The following is an 11228-nucleotide window of genomic DNA, read 5'->3' on the forward strand; positions in this document are numbered from 1 at the left end:
ATCACACTCCCTCCAACGGCTTGTCGTCTTCCACAGTGCATCCTGGTGCCATCACTTCCCCAGGTAAACGGCGCACACGTACACAGCCATCCACATGATATAAAATAAAACGGGACTCATCGGACCAGGTGACCTTCTTCCACTGCTCCAAGATCTAGTTCCGATGCTCGCGTGCCCATTGTAGGAGCTTTCGACGGTGGACAGGGGTCATCATGGGCACTCTGACCGGTCTGCGGCTATGCAGCCCCATACGCAGCAGGGTGTGATGCACTGTGGATTGTGACACATTCCTCCCATGAACACCATTAAAATTTTGTGTGACTTGTGCCACAGTAGACCTTCTGTCGGTTCGGACCAGACGGGATAGCCTTCGTTGCCCTCGAGCATTGATAAGCCTTGGGCGCCCAACACCCTGTCACCGGTTTGTGGTTTGTCCCTCCTCGGACCACTGTCAGTCGGTACTCACCACTGCTGACTGGGAACACCCCACAAGCCTTGCCGTTTCAGAGATCCTCTGACCCAGTCGTTTGGCCATAACAATTTGGCCCTTGTCAAAGTCGCTCAGGTCTTTACTCCTGCCCATTTCTCCTGCATCCAACACATCAACTTCAACAACTGACTGTTCACTTGCTGCCTCATATATCCCACCCCTTGACAGGTACCATTGTAACAAGATAATCAATGTTATTCACGTCACCTGTCAGTGGTCATAATCTTTTGGCTCATCAGTGTGTATATCTGCGATGTTGGAGGTGGGCTTGCTGGGATTGGTGCCAGTGGAGTTTCACACGCTGCTGTTGGGGTTGGTGACTTTATTTCAAATAAGATTAAAAATACAAAATCCATTTAATGGCACTGACCAATTTGACGGAAGTTAATTTACAATAAAATAGTACTGTATTATAGTCACACTCTTCACTTTACACTGGAATAATGACCTTCCGTGATCCTCGAGAGCACATCCACTTCACCTTCCGTCCTCATGTGGCAGCACACACACTACCCCTTTAGACGTGGCCATGGAAAAAAATACGCATCAGCGAAAATATGTGCTACATCGTGAAAAGTGTTCGTTACTTTATTCACTGTGAAAATGTATTTACCGGGAATGTGTATAGCGAGGAGTGTCTGGATACACTCCTGCAACAGTCGTAAGGACTGTAGAAAAGAAATAATGGTGGCTACAAGTATCATGTGAGCAAATTAGTAGTTGAGCCATCATCTCCAAAACTGATTTTTTTTTTTTATAACTTATGAAAGGATGAAAAATCGTGATAAAATGCACACTATTTATATGCATTATTATTGCAGCTTGGAAAACTTGCACTTATGAAAACAGAAAATTACACGGAATGGGGAAAAAAAATACTTTCTGTTGAATGCTATTGCAACGAAACAATGAATCAATCAATCGTTTGGTAAAATTGAGGGAGGCAATGATCCTGACCCTTGTTGAAAATGATACATTGTGCTTCGTCACTTGGCATGCAACATTTGCAAGATAAAGCATGAATCACCCCATGGGTTGGCATCCCATAGAAAGGGGAGGGGGTAGTGTGTGGGGGAGGACTTCTCATTAATTGCCCCACTGACTGCAGAGAGAAAAGTAATGTCACAAGATGTATCAATGGTAACCAGAGTGCCCAGGGAAGTGATGTCACTTTCCCCACAGTCAAATCCTATGTTTTCTGATTCTCTGTCAGCATGAGTGGACGTGATTTGTATGATAACTCCTCCATGAGGATTGGCCAATAACACCTAAACAATATTGCAACAATGCAAACATGAGTGATAAATAAATACTCCTGGCCAAAGAGCTCACATATGTTAAAATAAAAATGAAAACACAGGGCAACACATGTCACTTTTTCAGTGTTGTGTTACAATGAGGCAAGAGTAAAGCACATTACCCATCATGAAGAGCTATAAAGAAGAGCTCGTTTTTAATATGAACCATGTAATACCGACAAACAACCTGAGAACTCACCTTTGTGATAGATGTGAATACCTTTTCAAGTATTGCATTCGGCTCTGCTTTTTTTCTTGCTGAAACTTGTACTCCGAGACAAACAGCACATGGTTTGGCAAGAAATCTAAAAGAGAGAAGGGGCGATGCAACCATAAATTCTTTTCACTCACAATGAGAATTTCCTCAGTTCAAAAAGTGAAGATACTGTTCAGTAGTTGTTTACCTTAACCACGATCTCCATCGACGATGTGAAAGGATAAACAACCAGTCAAACATTCATTACAATCTATGTGCTTTATACACACACACACACACAAACACACACACACACACACACACACACACACACACACACACACACACACACACACACACACACACACACACACACACACACACACACACAATTTGATGTGATGGTGCAAATTTCACTTTAAATTAAAACATATTGATCACTCTGAATGATATAACCTCCTGATTACTGCAGTACACGTCAATGGACCATTTGATCAGATTTCAATTAACCCATTTTTACCGTGCGACCGAAATGAAAAATAAACAAAAAACAAGCTTAAGATGAACTTCAGATGTTTCAGCAAACATATGGAACCACGCCTGCAGAGCGAACTTGACAAGACCAATTGTAAGCTCCCTCCCTTCCAGACATATGGTTCCAAGGAATCTGTGATTGGGCACTCACGAACAAACATCGCATTCCTACTCTGAGTGCCACACGGCTTTCTGCTTACTCACTCCTTGGGGATGACTCATGCAATCAGTGTCTTTAAAATTACACAAATACATTACAAGATAAAACTCATCTATTTCAATCTGTTTTGTAATGGGCTGCCAGGATGGCCGAGATGTATGTGTGCACACTCGCCTCTGAACTTCCCAGCGTGGGTTTGAATCCCGACCCAGCTGTCAACTGTCATCCTGAAGTTTCACAGGCAGGGTGATTCATCAGTGTAACTGGGTGGAGGGGCGTCAAACTGGGCGTCCCATCTGCCGGCATTAGTTGGTGGATGTTAAAGATCCCACGGTGTCCTTCACAAAGAGTAGGTGAGCTATCACTGGCACCATGAACAAATTACAAATTCCTGTCATGACTTCCTTTGTCAGAGTGGTGTTCCATGCAGGAGTGTAACCTGAGTCAGGAAACTGCTTTGGCAGAACTGATCCTCTGTATAGAGCAATGGTACGTAATGATGATGATGATGATGACGATGATGAAGTACCGTATAATATTCTATTTCATAAAAGTGAAAATAGTGATGCCACGAAGATAATGTTGAGGTTAAGACCTCGACCCTCATCTTGTAAACTCTAAGTGGAGGCGTTCCCTTTGCCCATTGTAAAAAACGTGTTTTCAGCACATTGTACGAGTGAAATTCAGCATTTTAGAAACAAAAGAAGTGGACAAGCAAGGAGATAAATGCATACATGATACATGGCTTTCAAGCAAGTTTTTCTCAAAATACAGAGTGAATGCCAACCACACAGATTTTACTCAGTTTCAGTTCTCATTATCAAGCATTTATGTTACCACCAATGGCTAACCCAGAATGGACATTCCAAGAAAACCTTTTAAAGTTCTCTTTTGCTCAGCTGTAAATGTTTACTTTTCTAGCACTTTGCCAAAACACCAACCAGGCAGATGGATTTTTGAATTTTGGGAAAACATTATATAATGTGCAGACACAATCATTTCTGCACACTATTGTCTTCTTGTACATCCCATGATTGACATTCCTTTCCATTCTGGTCAGTAACCGATCAGGGGTTTCAGGGATCCAAGGTGTTTTCCAATTCAAAATTGACACATAAACGCATTGTAATTTTGTGCCTTTGTACTACTTCATAGCATTCGTCTGATTATGTGAATCAGCTAGTCTTATCTGGTCGTCTTGTTCACATTCCTGCTCTCCTTTGCTGTCTGAAGAGATTAAAAAATATTTTTGATGTCTCGTCTCACGTTTCGCGAGAACTCGAACTCACTTTAGTGAACTCGAATGCAAAAGACGTATTTTTGTATACAAAGTCAAGGCTCATGGAAGGGCGAGAACAATGACTGGATCAGGACGTAACATAACAAAAGGAACAGCAGAAAGAGAGGGGGGTAAATACCAACAGCATGGCTGAGGGATTAAAAAAAAAAAGACAGAGACGAACAAACAAGGGATGCGGGTAAGAATGAGTGGTAGGACAAGATACATGAGGTGGACAAGATGGATATACAGAAGCAAATCCTCAGGAAGGAAAAACTGGAAATTTGCAGGGAGGTGGTGATTTGACGAGGGTAGAAAAGATCATGGTTTTGGATGGGGGTGGGGGGAGTGATCTGAGATGGTGATGAACAGCTTGAAGACTTGGAGGGAAGAATGGGATTGAAAATGATGTGGAAGTTGATTCCACAGGTGGGAAAAAAAAAGAGGAACAAATCAGTGGAGGTGAGCAGTGATTCTGGATTTTGGGAAGTTCACCAGAAGAGGGATAATGGTGGACCATGTGTGTCCCGCAGAAACCTGGGAGGGGGGCAAAGCACGGAGAGGGTAGAGGGTGCCAGACCAGAAAGGAGGCGGTGGAAGACAGAGAGACCACCGACCAGTCTGCAATGTGAATGTCATACGCTCATAGACTCAGCTTCATCGTGGGAGATTCCAATGATCTTGAATGGTTTGGTTTCCACGACGTCAAGCTGAGCAAGGTGCGAGGCAGAGGTGCCAGCCATTTGAATAAACCAGTCAGCGAACAGTCAGTCAGTGACACCAGTCAGTGACAGGAGGCACACCTGGACATACTAAAATTCATAAATTCTCTGTATGAACCCTATAGAATCAAAAACAGTTTGGCCAATTTCCCTCAAAATTTTTATACATGCTTAGGGTACCCAGGATGAGGTCATGGGCAAAAAAAATAAATCACCCCCACCCACAAAGAGGGTGGGGAAATGACTTCTAATTTTCACCTGTACACATGGAATGGTACAAAGGGTTTAACCACTAACACTTGTCGAAGAGATGGGATATTAAGGCATAATCAAATCTTTTGTAACATGATGCTGAGTATTATAAGGGAGAAGGATTATAATGTGTATGTAGGCTCTTCCACAAGTGTTGAATCTCAATCATCATTTTTATAAAATGTAGGGGGGGTTATTACATAAATATATAATGGGGAGACAGGAGGCACAAACCACAACTTTTGTAAGAGGGGTGGGTTGTACACATGACTTTGTGCAATGTATTTCACTGACACCATAACTCACTCTCGGGATGTAGGGGACAGGTAGCTACAAGTTTGATAAATAATGCAGACCATCGTTTATGAGTATTTGGCAATGTGTTGTAACTTTTTAGTTGATATTGTGTCATCAAGGATAATGAGTATACCTGGATTGCTTCTTGGGAAGGACTATCTTCAAAACCAAAAGTGAAAAACGTACAACATGAGACAAGACATGTTGTAGTTTAAATTGTAAGCCATTGAAGAGTATTTATGCAACACTCCATTGCTTTTGGAAAATAAATACAGAAATAAAAAAAATTTACATCGCTTCGCCTGCATCAATGACCTGCCGGCTTCAACCCAGAGCAGTATCCAACTCTACGAGGATGGTGCCATGAAGTGAATGGACCATCAGTTTTCGGCCAATCATCGACGTGTCATCCAGAAGTACCAAGATAGTGCTATGGAATGGTTGACTGCTATTGTTACTTCCTTTCAATCTGAATAAATGCAAGACTCTGCAACTGGGTAGAGGTAACATCAGAAAGCCATACCCCATGGGGAATGCAGAGTTGCAGCAAGTAATTGAAGAGATCGATCTTGGAACAATCACTGATAGAGAGTTCAGCTTCCATAAGCATGTGTCAGTTCAGGTTAACAAGGCCAACCAAACACTTGGGCTCATTAAACGATCCTTTGTGAGTCTGGATGAAGAAGCCCTCTGTAATGTTCAGAGTATGGCAACATTGCCTTGCGACCAAGATTCCTGGTGGATATCGATAAACTTGAGAAGCTCCAGAGATGAGCGTCAAGGGTGATTCCCATACTCCATTAACTTTCCTATCCAGAGCTAGACTCCAGCATTTGAATATGAATTGGATTTTCTACCTCAAACACCATGGTGGTATGATCAAAACATTGAATGTATTAAACGGCATTAACCGGATTCGATTGCATTTCTTCTCTCCGGTGGAATACCCTTCAATGCAAGGCCACTCACTCTCTTAAACCCTTTTTGTCAAAAGATTCAGGTTAGACATGAGGAAACATTTCTTCAGTCAGAGATTAATAAAAGCCTGGAACAGTCTTCCCCGGAATGTTGTGTACGGTCAATCTGTTGAAGCCTTCAAACAGGGTCGAGACAACGTTTGGTGGGGTGAGCGTTTCAACTTTCACTGACTGGCACCCGTGAGCCCTCTAAACTGCAGCTCACCAATTTAACCAGGTACCATCCATAGTGCAGACTGGAAGATCTACAGGACTACCTTCACTTCCATGAACACGATAGTGATGATTGTGTTGCATCACCCTGTACTTTCCTATGTAACTCAGTGGTGTATGTCCGATGGACATCAAAGCTGTACGAGTGTAGGTGTACGAATGTATTGCATGTATGAGTGTAGATGTACATGTACATGTAGATGTATGAGTGTATTGCATCAATGAGTCAACTGGATTTCAGAGAGGACATCAAATGGACATTTGATGGACATATACAGGGGAAAAAAAACAACAAAAAAAACAACTGTTGGAAAGTGTCCGTAAATGAAAATATCCAAAAATAAGTGCAGCCTTGTTGTGCTCACTGCAGGTGAGCGACCTGAGAGAATGGGGGCAATGGGAGGTCATGCTACTACTGTTATTATGTACCAACATATGAAGCACGGTTCGTTACTTCATTGCTCACAATGTGTAAGCATACCCCACCTGTGTGTGTATGTATATATATTCCAACCACTGACTGCCTGATATTAAAGATCGGTGCCTTCCAGGTAATGTAGAAGGCTGAAATTTTGCATGACAATGGACATCGAAGCCAGTGCACAAGGAGGGGGGGGGTGGGAATCACAGAATTGACATCCAGAAATGAAAATATAAATAAATTTTTAAAATGAAGAAAAAAAAACGTCGGTGATTGACCCAAGACAATGGGGGAAGCATGGTAATTTCACGTGCCGACGAACATCAAAACCGATAGACCAGGAAAAAAAAAATCACAGAACTGTCAGAAAGCATCTGTAAATGAAAAGTGTAAATAAATGAAAATAAATAAATGAAAAATCAAATGCAGGTGAGCGACTCGAGACAATGGGGAAGCAAGGTTCGTATGCTTACAAAATATGTAAGCACACTGCACTAATATATATATATATTATATATATATATACATAAAAATATATACACTTAAATTAGGGTTCAACATACTATTTGCAGTGAACGTCATGAATCAGCACATTTGGAATGAGGTTTGTTCTCTGCGAGAAATGTTCATAGAACAGACTCAACAGGTTTAACGACATTGTTAAGATACACATAAGCATTACATGAATTTTTTGACCTAAGCCAGGAAATGCATCATGTGGTACAAATGTCTACTCCATGTAAAATAGGAATGCGGGAGAGGGTGATGGGGTGAGGTTATGGCAACGTGAAAAAAATTACCACCATTTTTGTTCACATTATATTTGCAGTGTGTGACGTGGTGGCTCAAAGGAAACGCCTTTGAGCTGTCTGGTCTGGGTGTGTTTCCCAGCCTGACTACAAACTCTCATCCTGATGTTCCACTGAAGTAAAAGTAGATGTATGAGTGTATTGCATCAATGAGTCAACTGGATTTCACAGAGCACATCAAGCTTGCAGTTCCACCTGCAAGCATTCACTTATTGACATTGAAGATCCCATGGTTAAAAAAAAAAAAAAACTTTTAAAAGTTGACCTGCCATGTCCTACGCCCATAACCTGATTGAGGGCTGCTTGGCAGCACAATGAAGTAGCAATTTGTTCGAAGGTAAATAATTATCAACAATGGAAACGTTCATGACAAATAGTGGGGACCTTGATCCTCCCCGAGGAGTGTGGGACTAACATTCACAAGTGTACAAATCATCACCTTCGGCAATGTACCAAACTCTTTACACTCAGTGCTACCAAAGAAATCTCTGGGCGAAGGTTGTGCTCGGTAGTTTGTTGGTGTATGCTAGTGGCCGTTCGGAGCAAAAATTTTGAAATTTGACCAGGGGCGATACCTCGCGGAATACACAATGGGTTATTTAAATGTCCAGTACTTGCATGGGTCCTTAACTAATGGGTCCTTAACGTCCTTCTGATGGACAGCGCACACAACGAGGAATCGCACTGGATTCAAGACACCAGGGTGGTATTTTATAGCTGGGTCGAGGTTAGATAGCTCAAATGTGAGTGTGCAAACCTTTTAGGTTGTCCTGCCAGCTCTCACACCTCTCTCTGTTCTCCTTGTCCTCCATTTACAAGGAGTGAGGTTCCAATCGTATCAAGTTTCTGCCCTGCTTTGACCACTATACCCCTTCACTTCCCCCAGTCCTCAGACAACTCTCTCCAATCTCCAACCACCCACTATCTCATTGATATCCCTCCTCACACAATGTTTCCATCTCAACCATGGTCTACCTTCTTTCCTCCTACATTGCTCCCTCAACCTCTGCACTCTTTTTCCCCATTCTCTCTTCCTCCATCTGCACCGAGTGTCCAGCCCATCTCAGCCGGCGTTTCACCAATCTCCTTCCTCAGTTCATCCATCCTCCTTCGATCCACTCTCTTCACACCTGAAATCCCCCTGACCCAGGTATTTTTTTCACAGACCTGCAACCTCTGTTGTCCTCTATCTGTCAGTGCCACCTTTTCAAGCCCATAAATGGTCGGCCGGCATCGTACCAGTCACCATACCTTTCCCTTTCAATTTGCTCGATATCTTTCCAGCTGCCATTACTCTCTCCCCCCCCATTCGCACGCACCTGAATCCTCTTCCTCGCCTCTGCCTTCAACTTACCATCTCCGGTCAAGGTTCCTCCCAGATACTAAAACCTATTTCCCAGTCTGATCTCCTTCCCCTCTAACCTGATAGTCATTTATTTTCTCTGCTACCTGACCCACATCACCTCAGTCTTCTCCATACTCATCTTCAACCCATGCTTCCCAAATTTCTCCTTCCACTCCCCCAGTACTTTCTGCATCTTCCATCTTCTCTTCGACACAACAGCCAGATCGTCCGCATACAACATCCTCCCCAAAATACCCTACATGTTCACCCTCCTGCTTACCGGGTCCATCACTAAGACATTACATGAGTGGGCTGAGAGAGCTTCCACGTCCCAAACCGATGTTCACGCTGAACTCCTCAATATAACAATTGCAATTAAACATGAAAAGTGCGAGATAAGAAATTGATTAATTAGTCCATTGATTGATGACCACATGTGACATATTTACATACAAGGACCTGAAACGCGGACCCGGACGACGATGCGAGACACCACGGTGACAGATGCCAAATCGTCTCAGGTTTACACGTATTATTCGTCAAGTTCAAAATCCTGAGCGATAAGAATACACCAAGAAGCTTCCGCCGTGGTGCTCGACAAGGCAGGCGTCTGTGAAGAAAAGGAAGCACTTGATCATCTCGGCAACATGAAGCTGGCTATCCTGTGAGCAGTCACGTGGATCACAACGCGTCACCGTCTCTTTTGAAAGGAGCTGCCCTTGCGGCTCACATCATGGTGAAAGATTCGACGCGTCATGCGGGTTTGCAGAAAAGGTAAATCGAAAATGTCAACTTCGTCTTCTTGTCGTTTCATATGCAGCCTGCGGTTAGAAGTTGCATCCTTTTTCTGGAAGGGCCGCTGTGCCGCTGATGCAGTGCCCCTGATCAGTGTGACCGCTCCTCATTTTCATACATGCCAAGGTGAGCGAATGAAAAAAAAAGCCAAGAATTCACAAGGTTTCGGAAAAGCGATGTTAATAGAAAAACCTATAGAAAACCAAGACGCCAAGGTGAACAACGAATAGCCAAGATCTTGTGAAAAAAGCCAAGGAGTGGTCACACCGCCCCTGATGCCCCTGATCCCAGAAAGCCGGTACTCATTTTGCTGACTTCGCAAAGGATGACAGGCCGAGTCAACCCACCTGTTGTTAATTCAACGGAAGGACAAGAGGCTCAAAACTCAAGACCCTAAGATCGTACCGCAGCCATCCGTGACCACTTAAAGCAACACCAAGCAGGTGTCAACTGGTGATGCGTGTATGGAGTGTAGTCTTGTGGAGCACACGAGAGCACCAGCAAAGTAATACCGTACCTCGTTGTTCGAGTACATGAGAGGGGAGACCAAAACGTCCCCTTTAAAAACGGTTTGCTCTCGTCCCCCTGGCTCATGCTGCTGGGCAACCAGGCTCGCAATGGAGTCCATCATATGTCTTCAACCATTGTGTACTATTGGTCTTTGTTCTGAACGTGGTTATGTACAAAGTCGAGATCACTGGAAAGTTTCCTTTGTTTGTTTTTTTTTGGGGGAGGGGGGGTTGGAATAAATAAGAACCTCCAGGTAATCAGGGAACTTCCCCTCGAGTTGTAAAAAAAAAAAAAACAGTGACTTCTCGTCCGAGGAGTTCCAACCGAGCACGTGTTGTTGTTGTCTTTTTTTTTATTTGTTTTTTTTTTTCCAAGGAATTCTCTCACAGAACGAACCCGCGATTGGACGAGCCTCGTGCAACGTGCAACGTGCACAAGTCGGAGAAACATGCCGTTTATTTATTTATTAATTAACACTTTCTCGGGCTGCCAGGACACCACAGCGGCGGACAATGAACACTCACAAGCTCGGCCGTGCAGCGTGCGTGGCATTTCCTCTTTACAGCCGCGTCTGGACCGTTCTGCCGGAGTCCTCACGCATCCAAACTCACCCCTCGTCCCCCTCATCCCTCCAGCGAACATCCCCCCGAGCGACGCGCGTCAGTTACCTCTCGAAGAGCAAGCGCACCGAGAAGATGCCGAACGCCAGGGGCAACGCCAGGCACAAGTCGCTGGCTTGCGGAAGCGGAGCGCCGGGTGAGCCGCGCAGGTCGGCCCATGTCACGCCCGCGGGCAACCAGAATCGCTCGTCCCACAACCAGGCGCTGAGCGACGCCATTGCGGCGGCGAGAGCCGCGAACGAAGAGCGCGGGAGGAGACACGCTGCTGGCTGCCGAAGGGGGTCGGGGGAGGGGGAGGGGACGGGGAGGG

At 44.2% G+C, this 11228-nt stretch overlaps 1 protein-coding gene across 2 annotated transcripts in view; it reads right to left on the reverse strand.

Annotated features, from left to right (window-relative positions):
* Positions 1–11228, reverse strand: part of LOC147029815 (ceramide synthase 6-like) — a 90342-nt gene extending 79114 nt beyond the window's left edge. Inside the window, exons 1-2 of one of the 2 annotated variants that reach the window (XM_085873168.1) lie at positions 10967–11228; positions 1988–2093 (exon numbers count right to left, since the gene is read on the reverse strand). In XM_085873168.1, the coding sequence (XP_085729294.1) occupies positions 1988–2093; positions 10967–11136 (276 nt within the window). In that variant the 5' untranslated portion in view covers positions 11137–11228. Of the gene's footprint in view, positions 1–1987; positions 2094–10305; positions 10512–10966 lie in introns of those variants that run through there. The other variant, XM_085873169.1, reaches the window with a different exon arrangement.

Source organism: Eptatretus burgeri, chromosome 3 (genome assembly GCF_056783735.1).
Source record: "Eptatretus burgeri isolate ZD-2024b chromosome 3, Ebu_testis_v1, whole genome shotgun sequence".
Classification (NCBI taxonomy): domain Eukaryota; kingdom Metazoa; phylum Chordata; class Myxini; order Myxiniformes; family Myxinidae; genus Eptatretus; species Eptatretus burgeri.